At 35.8% G+C, this 18,785-nt stretch overlaps 1 protein-coding gene across 1 annotated transcript in view; it reads left to right on the top strand.

The window, feature by feature from the left end:
* LOC122735759 (cytochrome P450 7B1) overlaps positions 1-18,785 on the top strand; it is a 287,183-nt gene that overhangs the window by 191,894 nt on the left and 76,504 nt on the right. Inside the window, exon 2 of the mRNA XM_043977516.1 lies at positions 15,117-15,253. Coding sequence (XP_043833451.1) covers positions 15,117-15,253 — 137 coding nt within the window. The remainder of the gene's footprint in view (positions 1-15,116; positions 15,254-18,785) is intronic.

The following is an 18,785-nucleotide window of genomic DNA, read 5'->3' as shown; positions in this document are numbered from 1 at the left end:
GACCTTGGCAAATCACTTACCCTCCGTAGTCCATGGTTTTTTCATCTGTGAAATGGATCAAGGTAGGGAAATCTAAGGTCCCTTCCAAACCTAAATATGTACAGTACTCTTTTTTGACCATATTTCTCATCATCCTCTCTCCTATTTCAGTACCTATAAATGCCATTTTTATGATCTGCATGCTACAATGGGAAAATCAATGAATTTGAAGTCAGAGGACACCAATTCAAATCTCACCTCTACCACTTAGCACTTGTGTGACCTTGGACCTCAATTTCATTGGCATAAAATGAAGGGGTTGCTATAAGTGGCCTCAAAGTTCCTTTTCAGCTCTAAGTCTATGATCCTATGAAATTATGCAAGTGATCATATATAATTGATTCATCTCTCCCAACATTGACTTTAACATGCTAGGCATTTTTGTTGAATAAGAAGGGAAGGGGAAGAAGGAAGCCACAGAATTTATGGGAAAGATCCAATAAGAAGTTATGAAAGGATTTTGATACAGAATTTTCTAAAACTAGTATTTCTTGACATGTAAAAGTTGAGTATAACTTACTTAAAATTAAAACAGGACATTTAAGTATATGTATATATTAGATTCTTCTTCCTACAGTGCCAGCAGGGAAAGAAGTCAACCCCTTTAGCTCTTGTCAATTTAAAGAACAATAAACAGTTAAAGAAAAAACTGAAGCTGGGACAGCTTTATGTGTTACATCCAACTGGATTGCCCTCATTTTTTTTCACCCAATTCCTCAAAAAAAGAAAGTTTTAATCAAAACACTAAACAAGACTCCATACAGACCAAGTTTAAGGAATTCATTCAGTGTCTTCTAGGATCTCAGCATCTAAATCAAACTGACCTAAAAAAGTTAAATTGAATTATTGAACATTTAGACAGACTGAAGGTTTGGTTTAAGCATTTTGTGCAGAGATATGATGCATTCATCATATATAGAGCACTCTGTTTTCTTTGCACAAGATACAAAAAGAAATTTTAATTTTAAAGACAGACTTTATTTTTCCCTCTATTTTCAACATTTGTTAATATGTATTTTTACACTAGTCATTTTCCAGGATCCATTCACCCTTGAACCCCAGAACCTTTGAATTTACAAGAAGGAAAAGCAATAAAAACTAAGCCAAGCAGCAAAATAACCACATTTGACAGTGTATGCTACATTCAAGTAACTTACACTACCTCTCCCACTCCTGTTAAGATGAAGAAATTATATATTGTTTGTTCTCTAAGACAAAGGTTGGTCTTTTCATTTATCTGAATTTTACAAATTTTTAGTTTTGTTTTCATTTATATTATTGTTATCCACATATATTTGGGTTTTTTTTAATTTTGTTTCCTTTATTCCATATCAGGTTATATGTTTCTCATTCATATTTCTTGTGGAACAATGATATCCCATTAGGTTCCTATGTCATAGCTCCTTCAGCCATTATCCAATCAATTAGCACTCATTACCAGTTTTTGGTGGTAGGTCCCATTTATAAAGTACTTGAAAAAGTATGTAAAAAACTTCTTTCCCCAAAACCTTGGGAGGTTGAGTAGCACAGGTGAGTAGCGCTACCTTGCAAATGAAGAAATATGTTCAGAGAAGTGAATTGCAGCAATTTGCCCTTGGTCCTACAGCTAATAAATGATAGAGTCAGGACTTGAACACAGCTTTTCTTATTCCAAATTCAATGTTCTTTCCATATTCCCTGCAGTCTCAGAGCAGAGGAAAGAAATTTCCACAAATAATTAATTATAGTATAAGATAGAATATAACAAGTAAAGTACGAAGTTCTTCATGTGAGGCCTGAGAAAAAAAAGGAAGGGCAAGGAATGCTTCGTGGAAGAGGAGGCATGTGAGCTGGGTTGTATTCATATTGTCTATTGGTTCTACCATTGCAAAACATGAACTTCTTTGGCCTTTGGGAACGATGCTCAGTGGTGATTGCTTTATGTCATTTGTTCTTGTACATACCATGAAATTAAGTCAACCTTTAATTCATTTGATTTTTTTAATGGAGTCAATTTTCCCTCAAGGGAAAAAAAGCTGGGCTTATCATCTGCAAAGTAACAGACCTTTTTTTTTCTTATTTAGTGGAGGTTATTTTAAAAAATCATTCATCAGTCATACCACTGGTACCCTGGAAAATAACATTTTCATTTGGGGATTTTTCATTTGTTCTCTGTGTGGTAAATATTTTGTTGTCACCAGATGCCAATAACACACCACCAGTGGATTTGTAAGATTATAAGATGGGGGAAATGAAGGTTAACCACAGGTCACAATAGAGATTACTTATGGTAATGAATTATATAATTTTTTAGACAGATCTGGATTAATGTTCATCCTGGAAAGAGATTACTGTTTGTCTGAGTCTGGCCTTTAACATTAAGCAGAATGTTCAGGTTTTCTGCATGAAGCTTATGGTGCTAAGCAACTTGTGATTTATTGTGTATAAAGGAGGTGAGTGACCCAGTAGGCACCGCTATACAATTGATGCGCAATGAAGTGTTTCAAGGGAGGGAACTTTTTCCATGGAACTATGACTCAGTGTTACAAGGGTTTCTGCTTCATAGTGGGGTACTCAAAAGAAGCTAAGTTGGTAAAAATTTAGTAATTGATTACCAAATGTTGGGAGTATTCCCAGAACAGCCAGCACAAAGCCAGGTTTTGACTACCTATTGGTGAAGAAATCCATTCTCTCAAAATCCTAATTGCCACAGTTCTTTCCCTGATGAGTGTTTTCATACCATAATTTCTTGCCTCAGTGAATTCTCCCATAGCAACAGTTTCACTATGGGCACCTCTCCTCCAGATATCTTAATGGGTATAGAGGATATTAGGGTTAATTCTAAGAAAACCTATGGTTTATAGAACCTAAATGCCTTGGTATGGCCTTCAGTTTCTATGCCAGTTAATCTTTAACATCTGATGATAACTTTCCTTGAACTTAGAACCTCTGCTTTGGCCAAATGAAACATCTATCCATCTCTACATATTACCTGCTCAGAGGCATCACTCAGCTTTTATTCATGCTATACTGCATGTCTAGAATAGCCTACATACCCATCCCTGGTTGATTTTTCTGCCAAGTAATCAAAAATAATAAACTATAGATTTGTTTGTTTGGTTGATGGGATCCCAGGGATTGATTGAGGTAATTTAGTGTAATAGAAAGAATACTGGATTTAAAAGCAGAAGACTTGGGTGCGAATCATGGATCTACCACCACATGCCTGTGTAACTTACTTGACCTCATTGGCCATCAGGATGCACATCTGTAAAATGAGGGGTTTGGACCAGAAGACCTATAAAGCCCCTTATAGCTTGAAATTTATGGTCCAACCTCCAAATGTTACATATGATGAAATTGACATCCAGAGAAGTAAAGCCTAAGTTAGTCATGGCACTTCCTCCCTAAAAAGGTGTACCTTTCCTAACTAACCCTACCCTGATCTGGGCTGGGCTCTCAATTAAAGCATCCCTCAAATATTGGGGCATATATTTATTCCAACATACCAGAAAATTTTCAGTTTATTCCAATTAACATTTTACAAATGAGAAAAAAGAGGCTCAGAGAAAAAAAAATGACTTGTCTGAACAAGATCACACAAGTAGCTCATGCAAGTGTCAAGCTCTGAAGCACTAGTTAGCCATATTCTCAGCCCTGTGTTCTTTCTATTATACTTTTTTGCTTCTCAGAGTTTAAAAGCAAACACATTTTAAAAACAACCATTTTAAAGCCCATTACCAGGTAGTATAATCTAATGGAAAGGCCACTATATTGAGTCAAGGGAGAATAATTTTTTTCACTTTGCCAATAGTTCATGCCATCATCACACCAAGAAAATCACTTCCCCTCTCTGGCCTATATGGAATTATAAATCTAGAACTGAAAGGGATCTCAAAGAATCAACCAAATCATTTTACTAACAAGGAAACTGATGGTTAGACAACTTAGGTGATTTTTCCAAGTTCATATGAATAGTAGGCCTCAAAGGGAGGATTTGAACCCAATTCCCTGACTCCAGAATCAGTCCTCTTTCCCCTGTGTCATCCTGTCTTAATTCTTCAACTTTAGTTGAGGGGGTTAGATTAGATAATCTGCAAGGCTCAGCATATAGAAGTATATGAGTGCATATATATATATATATATATGTGTGTATATATATGTATATATATGTATATGTATATATATGCATGTATATATGTATGTATGTATACATATATGTATATGTATATATGTGTGTGTGTGTCTGTATCTTTCATAATACTTTTTACATATAAATGTTTCATTCCATTTGAACCAAATCTGATGAGAGTAAGATTGAAACAATGCTCACCCCTCCCTTCTTTCCCTCTATTGTAATAGGTTTTTTGTGCCTCTTCATATGATGTAATTAACCCCATTCCATCTCCCCTTTCTTCTTCTCCCCATATACTCCTTTTTTCACCCCTTAATTTTCTTTATGTCATTACATCAAAGTCAATGCATACCTAAACTCTCTATGTATACTCATTCTATCTGCCCAAATAGTGATACAGTTATCAGAGTTATAAGTATTCATGTGTAGGCATGTAAATAGTTTAACTTGATTACATAACTTTTCCCCTGTTTACCTTTTTATAATTCTCTTGAGTCTTGTACTTGAAAATCAAATTTTCTGTTCAGTTCTGGTCTTTTCATTAAGAAACCGGAAAAGTCCCCTATTTCAATGAATGTTCATCTTTTCCCCTGAAAGATAATGCTCAATTTTTCTGGGTAGTTGATTCTTGTTTGCAATCCAAGCTCCTTTGCCTTTCAGAATATCAAAGCTGCCAGGTCCTGTGTGATTCTGACTGTGGCTCCATGATATTTAAATTGTTTCTTTCTGGCTGCTTGGAGTATTTTCTCCTTCATCTACGAATTCTGGAATTTTGCTGTTATATTCCTTGGAGTTTTCCGTTTAGGATCTCTTTCAGGAGATGATTGGTGGATTCTTTCAATGATGATTTTAACCTCTGATTCTACAATATCAGGGAAGTTCTCCTTGATAATTTTCTGGAATGTGGTATCTGCCCTCTTTTTTTGTTCATGGCTTTCAAGTAGTACAATAATTCTTAAATTATCTCTCTGGAACTATTTTCTACGTTGGTTGTCTTTCCAATGAGGTATTTCAAATTTTCTTCTATTTTTTCATTCTTCTGATTCTGTTTGATTGATTCTTGGTGTCTCATGGAGTCATTAGCTTCCATTTGCCCAATTCTAATTTTTAAGTCTTAATTTTTTTCAGTAACCTTTTGCACCACCTTTTCCATTTAGACAATTTTCTCCCCATTTGGCCAATTGTATTTTTTAAAGATTTGTTTTCCTCAGTCATTTTTTCCAAGATTTTGACTCTTATGTAATTCTCATTTCCCTCATTTCTTTTCCCATTTTTTCTTCTACCTCTCTCATTTTATTTTTGTTTTGTTTTGTTTTTTAATGAGGCAATTGGGGTTAAGTGACTTGCCCAGGGTCACACAGCTAGTAAGTCTTAAGTGTCTGAGGCCGGATTTGAACTCAGGTACTCCTGACTCCAGGGCTGGTGCTCTATCCACTGTGCCATCTAGCTGCCCCTCATTTTATTTTTAAAATCCTTTTTGAGCTCTTCTAAGAAGGCCTTTTGGTCTTGAGAACAATTCATCTTCTCCCTTGAGGCTTCACATATAGGCATTTTGAGAGGATTGTCCTCATCTGAGTTTGCATTTTGGTCTTCCCTATCACCATAGAAACTCTCAATGGTAAGGGTCATTTTCTGTTTCTTACTTATATTGTAGCTTATTTTTTTACTTCTAAAGTTGATATCTTGTCCTGGAGCACAGAAGTAATGGTCACAAGCTTCTGGTGCTGGAGGATGGGGGCCCAGTCACTGGATTTCTGCTCTGAGGCTTCTGTCGCTTGCAGATTTCTCACCACCATGGGCTGTTCCCAGCACTGGGATGGCTTGGCCTAGTCGCACCTGTCCTGTGGATGGTTCTCTAGCTGGCAGTTTGCCCTCTTAACCAGATCCAGTGGGTCTCACAACTGGCCTGCTGCACCACCAGACTTCTGAGCCAGGACCAAGGGGTCTCCACTACTGATCTGTGCTGTGGCCAAGAGCCTCCTGATGACTTACCCAGACACCCTCCATGCTGCCCTGAACTGCCCACCCCTTTCATGCAACTGAGACAGACCTTTCCTGAAGTCTTCTAAACTATCTCAAGTTGGAAGATTGTTTCTCTCCGTCTTCTTGTAGGTTCTGTAGTTCCAGGATCTATTTAGAGGCTTGATTTAATGTTGATGAGGGAAACTCAGGAGAGCTCAGGAAAATTTCTGGTTTCTCTCCACCATCTTGGCTCCACCTTAATTGACAAAAATGGACTTTTCTTAATCCTCATTCTTCTTGACCTCTCTGCAGCCATTAGCTTTGTCAGTCAACCCTTCTCCTTAATAATTTCTTCTCTCTAGGGTTTTTTGACAGTTCTCTTCTGGTTCTCCTTCTACCTGTCTGTTCCTTCTCAATTTTCTTTTCTGGATTTTCATATTGATAGTTCCCACTAACCCTTGGTGTGCCCCTCTATATTGGGCTCTATATTAGGCCCTCTTCTTTTCTGTATCTATACAGTTTTACTTAGTGATTTCCTATACTTCCATGGGTTCAATTATGATTTTTATGAAGATAATTCTGAGATCTATTTATCCAGCCCTAATTGCTCTTGACTTCTTTCGTCTCCAACTATATTTGACATCTCAAACTGGATGCACCATGTATAACTTTAATTCAACATGTCCAAAACTGAACTCATATTTCCCTCAAAACCTTCCCTTATTCCTAATTTCCCTATTACTTTCTTTTTTTTTTTTTTTGTTCAGGTAATGAGGGTTAAGTGACTAGCCCAGGGTCACATAGCTAGTAAGTGTCAAATGTCTGAGGCCCGATTTGAAACTCAGGTCCTCCTGAATATAGGGCTGGTGCTTTATCCACTGTACCACTTAGCTGCCCCCTTTCCTTATTACTGTCAATGGCATCATTATTTTCCTAGTCACCTAGGATTGTAAGCTAAGTATCATCCTTAGCTCTTCACTCTGATGCACCAGATCCAATCAACTGCCAAATCCTGATGTTTCTGTCATCATAACATTTTCATAGCATGCCACTTCCCCATCTATGACACTGCCACCATACTAGTACAAGCCAAACTATTGCAATAGCTGAGATTTAATGCAGGTCTCCTGACACCAAGTCTGATATTCTTTCTACCACACTTCAGAGGTGGGAGAGATTCCTATGAGCTGGAGTTTTGATGAGGTTTCCTGGAGAAAGTGTTGGACTGAGATCTGAGAAATGATGGGATTTAGATAAGCAGAGAGGAACAAAAGAAACTTTTATGTGTGAGGATTATAAGCATAATTGCAAAGGAAAGAAAGTTCATGGCATCTTCAAAGACCAAGTCCTTTGGTAGAAGGCAGAAGGCTTATAGTGGGTAAGAATGTGGAATCATACTGGAGAAACAGTTCAGCATTAGATTGGAGAGGGCTTCAAATGCCATCTTAAAATGGTATTTATTCTTTAAGCAGTTAAAACAACCTCTTTAAATATATATTATCCTAAAATGTGACTTGTTTTAAAGTACCATTTGTGATTAGGATAAATTTGTGATGGACTACTAGTAAAGAATATTACTTTTATTAATTTGAAGCAAGTATGCATCTTAGTTGGAGAAAAAAGATGATTTCTAAAAGTACTGTGGGGCAATAAATATATTTTATTGATCCACAAGACTGATTAAAGTAGTGTTAGTGTGTATATCTGGATGATTATATTGAAATAAAATCGTAGCTTACTTGGGGTTCTAAAATCTGAACCCAAATCCTTTTGACTACATTTTGTCAGGTGTATTTCTGAAATATTAGATTCCTAATCTGCATCATCCAGTGTTTTATTTTTGAAGCTTAAGGGAAAGAAATATTTAAAGAGTTATTTCTACATTTTTCAGATATTCTGTATATTTTGCTTCTTCTCAGATATTTGCTCCTACATAAATTTGTAGTTTAGATGATAACTTTCAAAAGCTATAGCATGTGCATCAGAAACTTGGCAGTAAATAAATTTTCAAAAGTGGGACAATGCTGGGGCAGCTAGATGGCACAGTGGATAGAGCACCGGCCCTGGAGTCAGGAGTACCTGAGTTCAAATCCAGCCTTAGACACTTAACACTTACTAGCTGTGTGACCCTGGGCAAGTCACTTAACCCCAACTGCCTCGCTAAAAAAAAAAAAAAAAAAAAGTGGGACAATGCTAACAAAATAAAATAAAACCTGGGCTTCATGGTTTTTATAAGTAGCTATAAGAAGTAAGGTATAAGGGGCAGCTAGGTGGCGCAGTGGATAGAGCACCAGCCCTGGAGTCAGGAGTACCTGAATTCAAATCCAGCCTTAGACACTTAACACTTATTAGCTGTGTGACCCTGGGTAAGTCACTTAACCCTCATTGGCCTGCAAAAAAAAAAAAAAAAAAGAAGTGAGATATAATTGTCAGTTCAAGTAAACACTGGGATATGTGCCTGCCTTTTTGATAGTGAGAAGAGTTTAGGAGGCAAGAATCAAGTGAATTAAACTGTCTAAAGTATTTTCTTTTGGGACATATACACATATTTGTATATATGTTTGTATACTAACAGACATACATGTATACATATATATGCATATATTGCCCTATCACTACATGCTGTGGGTTAGGTGGGCTTCTATGAATCATGGTCACTCCTGTCCTCTTAAAAGAAGTGAAAAATAAAAATGAAGCCAAATTTCTGTTATTAGTCTTCTGTGGGTTGTAAGATGAACTACTGCTATATTTTTCCTGCAACATGCATGACTGTGATATGGTGTTTAACAGTGTTAAGCTTATTGAATCTTAACTAAACACATCTGAAACAAACGATGACCCTCCCGTCTTTGTGATAGTAGAATGGCTCTCTGATGTGATCCCCTGGACTTGAGCATTAAGTTAATTTTCCTCTGGATCTCTGAGCTGCATCATTTCTTCCCCCTGCGGAAACCCTGTGAGGAATACAGTTTTTGACCGAATGACAGAGCATGGAGGGTGAGATAAGATGCATTAAATTAGAATATGACAAAAAAGCCTATTTAAATATTTGTCACAATGGCATGTTCAACTCAGGAAGTGAAAGCAAGTCAATGTAGAGACATAATATTTTGAGGAAAAATTTAGTAAACCACCCAAATCACTTTTGCATTTTGATTGGATAAAATTGAAGGTTTGGCGTTGACAAATGTAGTTTCTGAATTAGTGGTTATTTTCTATAATTTTGAATGCAATTTCCTCTTGGTTCCTTTTATTTTAACATGTAGATTTAGGTGTTAGAAAGGTCAATATCTTGTGTCATAATAGTATTAGAAACAGAAAGGTTGCAAATAATAACAAACAGTTTTGTTTGAGAAAATTAAAAAGATGGGAAGGTGAATTGAAGGATACTATTATTATATTTATATTTCTAAATATTTCCTTTGTTGTTTTTCTTTTAATTTTTGTAAAAAACTGTAATATATTTGAAAAACTTGAAGTTCAGAGTATTGGACTTGAGTCCTAGCCTTGTCATTTAGTAGTAATCTTGAATACTTTGGTTAAAATACTTAAACTTCTCTTAGTGCAGTATAAATCTAATCTGTCAGTTTTAGTATGACATTGTTAGCAACCATAAAAAATTCTGAAGAATAGTGAAGGTGCAATTTAAATCATAAAATGCTGTTTCCAATTAAAGCAGAAAATATTTAAATTTTTGAAGAATACAGTAAAGTGGCAACACATTATTTGATTCTTTTTTTTTTAAGAAAGGGATGGATAAATACCTGATAGTTACGTTTTTTAAGTTGTATTTTACTGTGATGGGGCATGGAGAGCACCAGTCGCTGATGGGGTTAATCTAGCTACATAAATTTCCATGCTGTGTATGATAGTAGTAAAGCTTGTGATCCCTTGATCTTTGATTAGATCTGAGCTAGTAAATATCTTGTGATTAATCAAAATGGGTTGTTCTGCATGTAGTATAAGTCACCTTCACAGATGGGCTAGAGCATCAGAGTTTTTCATGAATATTTGTTTTAATCCATTCCAGACCAGACTTGCTTTGTGTTTCTGTATTTAAATCGGATTTAGTCAGCCAAACGAAATTATAACTTGAAGAAATTGTAACTTGAAGCTTTGAATAGTGAGGCAGGGGGTTGAAAAGAAAGAAACATTTTCTTTTATTTTTGATGGATATTTTATGTAATGTTTCATATGTGAAAATCTAGTTTTATAGAGTTCTTAGTCAAATTTAAAATATAGCCCTATCAATACTTTTCTTTTACACTGAACATGATTATATGGTTAGAGGAAAATTTATATAAAGCATAGGTGAAGATATGTATTAATGAAAACAGCAGATATTTTGAAAGTTGAATTGTCCTTATTTTTAGTGGAATAAGCAGCTCTGCTTTAACATCCTTTAAACCCAGGATGATTTTTTTCCCTCTGATTTAATCAGTTACATTTTGTTAACAAGCTGATTTCTTTTGATAGGCAAAATTTCAGGCATAAGAAAATGGAAGCATTGCAAGATATCTGTGGATATATCTTCACAGAATAACTTTGACTATTCCCACTGAACTGCTCGGCCAATTGATTTAGACAGACTTTTTGATGATATTTACAAGTGGATTAAAGTGATAATAAAGAAAGCATGATATAGTCGAATAAATTACTGAACTGGGGAGAGCCAGATATGGTTTCAGTTTTGGCTCTGTTACCACCTGAGTGACCTTGGGCAAGTCACTTAATAATCCTAACCAATCAGTCTTCTCATCTGTAGTATGGGAAACATGTTAAATTTCCACTAAGGCCCATTCTATATCTAGCATTCTTTGATTAAACAATTCATTCAAAAGTTGTATATGTAAAATATGGCTTAGACTCAAAACCTCAGTCATAATTTTCTATTGTCAGCCTCCCAGTATAATGCAGAGAAAGCATAGAGAAGAGGAAAGAGGAGAAGGAACATTAGTTTTCAAATAAGAGGGTATGGGGGGCAGCTAGGTGGCACAGTGGATAGAGCACCGACCCTGGAGTCAGGAGTACCTGAGTTCAAATCCGGCCTCAGATACTTAACACTTACTAGCTGTGTGACCTTAGGCAAGTCACAACTCCAATTGCCTCATTTAAAAAACAAAACAAAACAAAACAAAAAAACAAATAAGAGGGTATGATTTGCTTGACTATTTATTACCAACATGATAGTACAAAAGTCATTTCACTGCTGCTCATATGCAAAATGAAGGAGTTAGATTAAATGACATCCATAGTGACTGTAGCTTCTAATCCTAAAGTATGTTACTGTTCTTTTGATTACAATTAATTTTTATTTACATTTGGAAAGACATTAAACTGGTCAATGGTTAACTAAGCTGGTTAATAAAAACGGGAATTTTAAGTCCTATTGTTTATTATCCCCAAAGTCAGCCTTTAAAATATGAGTGGAATTGATATTTACCTTTCACTATGAAACAAATTATTATACTCTTGTTTAGTTAAATCTGTGATTCAGGTGACATATATATAAGTAAGGCAATTGGAGTGAATTAATAATATTATAACAACTGGTTGAGAAAAGAAAATTCAAGTCAATCAATCATTGGTATTGGTCTATATAATGTTAGAACAACAAACATTTTATTTAATAAACTGAGACAACCAGTTTAATTTTTGTTTGTTTGTTTAGATCATAAAAGTCACTTTAGCCACAGGTTTGAAAGATTATCAGGAGCCATATTTTAAATAATTGTATTGTATTACACCACCAAAAAAGTTAGAATTGTTCCTGGGTGAGGTTTAATTACAGGAGGACCATTGTTATTAGACATAGGCAATGTCTTCAGTAGTAAAATTGTTGATTTGTTTAAAAAGCACAGATAATTCTCTTGATATTTCATTTGTATGATAACCAATAAATGGCTGAGTTGAGCTTTTGGCTGAATTGGGAATATATGTCAGAATTCCATAGTAAGGGAAGGAGGAAGGAAAGGAAGAAAGAAAGGAAAAAATGGGTGGAATGAAAGAAAAGAAGGACAGAAGTAAGGAAAAGAAGGTAGGAATAAAAGGAGGAAGGTAGGAAGGAAGGAAGGAAGGAAGGAAGGAAGGAAGGAAGGAAGGAAGGAAGGAAGGAAGGAAGGAAGGAAGGAAGGAAGGAAGGAAGGGAGGGAGGGAGGGAGGGAGGAAAGAAGGAAGGGCAAGGGAAAGGAAGAAGAAATAAGGAAGATGGGAAGAAGATAGGAAAGGAAAGGGAAGAAGGGGAAGAAAAGTAAGGAATGGAAGGAATGAAGGACAAGGATACAGGTTGGAAGGAGGTAAGGGAAGGAAGGAATAAAGGAAATAAATATTTATCAAGGACTTGCTATGTGCTAAGCACTGTGGTAATTCCTTTTCAAATATTATCTGGTTTGATCCTCAAAAGAGCTCTTTAAATTAGGTGCTATTATTATCTCCATTTTATAGTTGAGGAAACTGAGACATTAAAAAACTAAGCAATTTGCCTAGTAAAATCATTAGAATCCTTAAGCTAATTTTAAGTGTCTAAAAGAAGATTTGAACTTAGGTATTCCTAACTTTTCATATATGTGTGTGTGTGTGTGTGTGTGTATGTGTATATATGTATATATGTGTATATATGTATGTATATATAATTATTCATTTAGAATTTTCCCCAAGTTACATGTAAAAACAAATTGTCACTGATATTTTAAAACGTTGTGTTCCACATTATCTTCCTCCCTCTCTTCCCAGCCCACCTAAGAAAATCAAGCAATTCAATATGTTATACATGTGTAGTCATGCAAAACATCTCTACCTTAGTCAGGTTGTGCAAAAAACAGACAAAATAACTTTAGAAAGAAGAACTGAAAAAAAATTTACCTCAATCTGTATTCATATATCATCAGTTCTTTGTAGATGGATTGCATTTTTCATAATTCCTTCTGATAGCATCCTGATCATCATTTCTTTCACAGTTACTTTTGCTAACTATATTAATTTCCATCCTATTCCATTCCCTTGATATTTACTCTATTTTCTATCTTCTTTCACCCTACCCCTCCTCAAAAGTGTTTTGCTTTTTACTACCCCCTCTCCCAATTTGCCCTCCCTTCCTTCACCTCTCCCCCCTTATCCCCTTCCCCTCCCACTTTCCCTCGGGGCAAGATTTATTACTTTACTCACTTGAGCATGTATGTTATTTCCTCTTTGAGCCAATTCTGATGAGAGTAAGGCTCATTCACTCCCTTGTTCCTTCTCCATCTTCCCTTCCACTCCATAAGCTTTTTCTTGTTTCTTTTATGTGAGCTACTTTACCATATTTCACCTCTCCCTTTCCCTTTCTTCCAGTGCATTCCTCTCACCCCTTAGTTTTTTTTTAAAGATATCATGATGGGGCAGCTAGATGACACAGTGGACAAAGCACCAGCCCTTGACCCAGGAGGCCTGGAGCCCAAATCCAGCCCCAGACATAACCCACCCCACCCTGCCTGCCCCCCCCCAAAAAAAGGATAAACAAAAAATAAATGCTTTACAGATACCATCCCTTCATATTCAATTCATATCTGTGCCCTCTGTCTAAGTATATTCCTTTCAGCTGCCCCTTCCTGACTTTTCTTGCCTAGTATTCTATCCACCTTGCCACCTAGCACACATTCTTTTTTCTTTTTCTTTTTTTTTTTTGGTGGGGCAATGAGGGTTAAGTGACTTGCCCAGGGTCACACAGCTAGTAAATGTCAAGTGTCTGAGGCCAGATTTGAACTCAGGTCCTCCTGAATCCAGGGCCAGTGCTTTATCCACTATGCAACCTAGCTGCCCCCTAGCACACATTTTTTTTAATAAAGTATTTTATTTTTTTCCCGTTACACATAAAGATAGTTCTCAATTTTTGTTTATACAAGCTTTCCAATTTCATATTTTCCCCCTCCCTCCCCTCCCTCCCCCCCTCCCCTAGACAGCAGGTAATCTGATATAGGTTATATATATACACATAATAACATTAAACATATTTCTGCATTAGTCATGTTATAAGAGAAAAATCAGAGCAATGACGAAAAACCTCAAAATAGTAAAACAACAGCACCAAAAACAAAAGAAATAGTATGGTTCATTCAGCATCTATACTCCACAGTTCTTTTTTTTTCTTGGATTTGGAGATCCTCTTCTATCATGAGTTCCCTGGAACTCTTCTGTACCATTGTATTGGTGAGAAGAATCTAGTCCATCACAGTAGGTCAACACTCAATGTTGATGATACTGTGTATAATGTTCTTCTGGTTCTGCTCATCTCGCTCATCATCAGTTCATGCAAGACCCTCCAGGTTTCTCTGAACTCCTCCTGTTCATCGTTTCTTACAGCACAATAGTATTCCATAACATTCACATACCACAACTTGTCCAGCCATTCCCCAATTGATGGGCACCCCCTCAACTTCCAATTCCTTGCCACCACATAAAGAGCAGCTATAAATATTTTTGTACATGTGGGTCCCTTTCCCCCTTCCATGATCTCTTTGGGAAAAAGACCCAAAAGTGGTATTGCTGGGTCAAAGGGTATGCACAGCTTTATGGCCCTTTGGGCTTAATTCCAAATTAGCACACATTCTTAAAGTTAGAGACAGTGAGTTTTGTAAATTGAAAGCATTCACTTTAGATGTTTAAATACATGATCATGGAGGTATAGGTTTAGAGCTGGAAGGACCCTCGGAGGTCATCTAGTCTAACCATTTCTCACAAATAAGAAAAGCAAGGTTCAGAGAATTTAAGTGAGCTGTCTAAGGTTATATAGGTTCTAAGTCTTCAAAATGGGAGTCAAGGCCAAATCATTTAACTCCAAAAATATTTTGTTCTATTCATGTCCTATCTTGATGGCATGAATAGAGTAATAGATATTGTCAAATAGAATAATTAGAAGGAGTCTCTGAAATTGTCCAGTTCATCTGTCAACTTCTAGACAGATCTGCCATATAGGTTGACATGTGATTAATTTTATGTCCTTTTGTTTTTCTTATTGTTTACATAGGAGACCTGGGGAGCCTCCATTGATAAATGGCTGGTTTCCTTTTATTGGAGTGTTCCTTCAAATGAAAAATAACCCTTTGAAAACCATCCAAGATTATCAGAAAAAATATGGAAACATATTTACCTTACAAATTAATGGTAAGAATTCTTTTCATTAATATCTTCTATACTCATCTTATCTTTATCAGTATATTAATTATTTCAAAGATGTTATTTACTACCATGCTTTCACATATAGAGCTACCATTAAAGACAAACCATTGTATCAATTATGGAATTGCTATTAAAAATGTTATGCATGACTATAATGAAATTACTGTACCATAAGAAATAATGAGATATCTAAGTCACATGGGCAATAAGATAGAGGGCTAACTATTTTCTCTGATACCCATGAGCTTTCATACCTCTTCAAAATAGAAATTATGCACCTAAGATAAAGCAACTTAAGCTATCTCTATAGTATAGGACACTAAAAATTCAAAAGAATGTTTTTAAAAAGCCCGTACCCCACATGAATTGATGTCACTGACCCTGAACTCATTCCATACCCCTTCCCCATCTAACACACTACCTATAACAAGGCTTCACTAGAAGACATAAGGACATAACTAGTACTATGAAGAACCACACTCTGGGGTGGGGTTGGGGTTACCCTGGTTATGATAGATAGCCAAGTGGCCATAACCTGTCAGGATCAAAAGTGTGCTAGGGTCACAACCCTCTAGCACCAGTGCTGCAAGAAGACAAACATCTGGTGCCAGACCAAAGAATTAAGGAAAAGAGGGATTGGGACAGAACCATATGTGTGTTGGTGGGGGGGTAGGATGAATTGTGGGCATAGCGTACAGAACTCCACTAAGCTTGAATGAAACAGCATGGAATCGAGTTGGATCCAATCCTGACCACCCAAAAGTCATAGGAGATACGTAGACTAGAAAGCATAAATTGTCCAGCATGGGAAGAGGCAGAGATGGTTTGAGATCCAGCACCTGAAGAAACCACAATAAGAGGGAAGGGAGTCAGATAGATAGGAATGGGAAATTTATAGTGGAAAAAAGACTTAAATTACCTAACATTTCCGGAGGAATACAAACATATTGAATATAAACATAGACATAAATCAAGGGGAATAACAATAACAACAGAAGGAAATATGGCCTCCAGATCTAGTGATTTCAGCAATCCATGAATACTGTAAGACAAAGGAAAAGGATACAATTCTTGATGAGGCAGAGGACCCTGTGCAGTTTGAAAAGAATGTGTATCTACAACACATTGTTCCTTAAGTGGTTCAAAAGAGAATTAAGAAATATGAGAGTAGAATTTATGACTTGCAACAGCTGAAATAATAAACAGAATAGAAAAACTGTAATATGAAATGGCAGGCCTAATCAAAGAAATAAAAGACAGAATAATAGTTGGTAATGTAAATACACAAAAAGGAAGGATAATCGAAAAGAAAAGAAAAAAAAAGAAAAGAAAATATCCTCACTTTGTAGGCAGAGGATACTGATCTCAAAGATAGGATGCATAGAAATAATGTAAGGAAAATAGGTCTCCCAGAAAAACAATCAGAACATATTTTGCATAGTACATGCTAATAAACTGAGAACTCAAAAGAAATCAAGGAATATCTTCAAAAATACAAAATATTCAGACTATCAGAAGATTACATAGAGATCTTAAGTAACTTGAATCTCAGAAAAGGAAAAGATCTAGCTATAAAGGAACTACCAAAGAAAAATCTCTAGATCCTGATGACTTCACAGAAAATTCTATCAAACTATTAAAGAATAGTACCCATACTACATAAATTATTCTCAAATATTAAGAAAGAACTACCCTACTAGAATATTTTTATGAGACAAGCATATTTTTAATACCTAAACCAGGGAAATATAAAACACGGGAAGAAAACTAAAGGCAATATAATTAATGAATATCAACTCCAATATTTTAAACAAAATTCTATCAAGCAGAATGCAATCATTTATCCAAGAAATCACTCATAATGATAATATGAGATTTATACTAGGAAGTCAAAAATGGTTCAGCATTAGGAAAACAAAAAAAAAACCATAATTAATCATATTAAAAAGGAAAACAGAGGCATCTAGGTGGCACAGTGGATAGAGTACCGGCCCTGGATTCAGGACTACCTGAGTTCAAATCTGGCCTCAGACACTTGACACTTAACTAGCTGTGTGATCCTGGGCAAGTCACTTAACCCTCATTGCCCTGCAAAAAAAGAAAAAAAAAAGAAAAAACAAACAAACAAACAAAAAAGAAAACATCCAAAATCACATGATCATCTCAATAGATGCAGGAAAAAAATCTTTGACAATACTCTTCATGCTAAAAACCCTGAAAAGTTTAGACACAGAGGGACATTTTTTTTTAAATCAGAAAAACAGATATCTAAAATGAAAAGGAAGCTTCATGTATATTGCAATTTTTCTAAAACTTTTCCCAGTAAACCCAGGAGTGAAACAAGGATGTTCATTCTCCTTACTATTATTTAAGATAGTTCTGGAAATACTAGCATCAGTAGCAAGTCAAGGAAAAGAATTAAAGAAAGACTAGTAAATAGAACATAAAACTATCCCTGCTTGCTAGCAATATAATGGTTTACTTAAAAATTCCTAGGGAATCAGCAGACTTATGAATTGACATAATTAGTACCTTTAGCAAAGTGACAGCAATACTACAAAGTAAATTTTCAAAAACCAATAGCATTAGGGACAGCTGGGTGGCACAGTGGATAGAGCACTGGCCCTGGATTCAGGAGGACCTGAGTTCAAATCCAACCTCAGACCCTTGACACTTACCAGCTGTGTGATGCTGGGCTAGTCACTTAATCCCAATTGCCTCATGAAAAACAAACAAAAACCAATAGCATTTCTATATATGGAAATTATTTTAATATATAATATATAAAATTATTATAATAATAACAAAACAAAAGAAGCAGTCATAGAAAGGGAAATCTCATTCTAAGTAACTACAAATAAAATGTTTGGTTATCAACCTCCCAAAGCACACAAAAGACTTATATAAGTTTGAGTAAAAAGTGCTCCTTAAGAAAATAAAGAATGATTTAAAAAGAAATTTTCAGTGCTCATAGCTAGGCCATGTCAATATAATAAAAATAACAATACTTTAAAAATAAATTTATACTTTTTTGTGGGGCAATGGGGGTTAAGTGACTTGCCCAAGGTCACACAGCTAGTATGTGTCAAGTGTATGAGGCCGGATTTGAACTCAGGTACTCCTGAATCCAGGGCCGGTGCTTTATCCACTGCACCACCTAGCTGACCCTAAATTTATACTTTTAATGCTATACTTAATCAAATTACCAAGGAGATGATTTACAGGAGTTGACAATATAACAAAATCTATTTGGAAAAACAAAAGATCTAGAATATCAAAGGGACAAAGAAAGCAACTACATGGTGCAGTGGATAGAGTGCTGGATCTGGAGTCAGGAAGATTCATCTTCCTGAGTTCAAATCCAGTCTCAGACATTTACTAACTATGTGACTCTAGGGAAGTCACTCAACCCTGTTTTCTTCAATTTCCTCATCTGTAAAATGAGCTGAAGAAGGAAATGGCAAAACACTCTAGTATCTTTGCCAAGGTAATCCCAATTGAGGTCACAAGGAGTTAG

Source organism: Dromiciops gliroides, chromosome 1 (assembly GCF_019393635.1).
Source record: "Dromiciops gliroides isolate mDroGli1 chromosome 1, mDroGli1.pri, whole genome shotgun sequence".
In the NCBI taxonomy this organism is placed as follows: domain Eukaryota; kingdom Metazoa; phylum Chordata; class Mammalia; order Microbiotheria; family Microbiotheriidae; genus Dromiciops; species Dromiciops gliroides.
The sequence above is the reverse complement of the archived record's forward strand: the minus strand, read 5'-3'. Positions and strand labels throughout refer to the sequence as shown.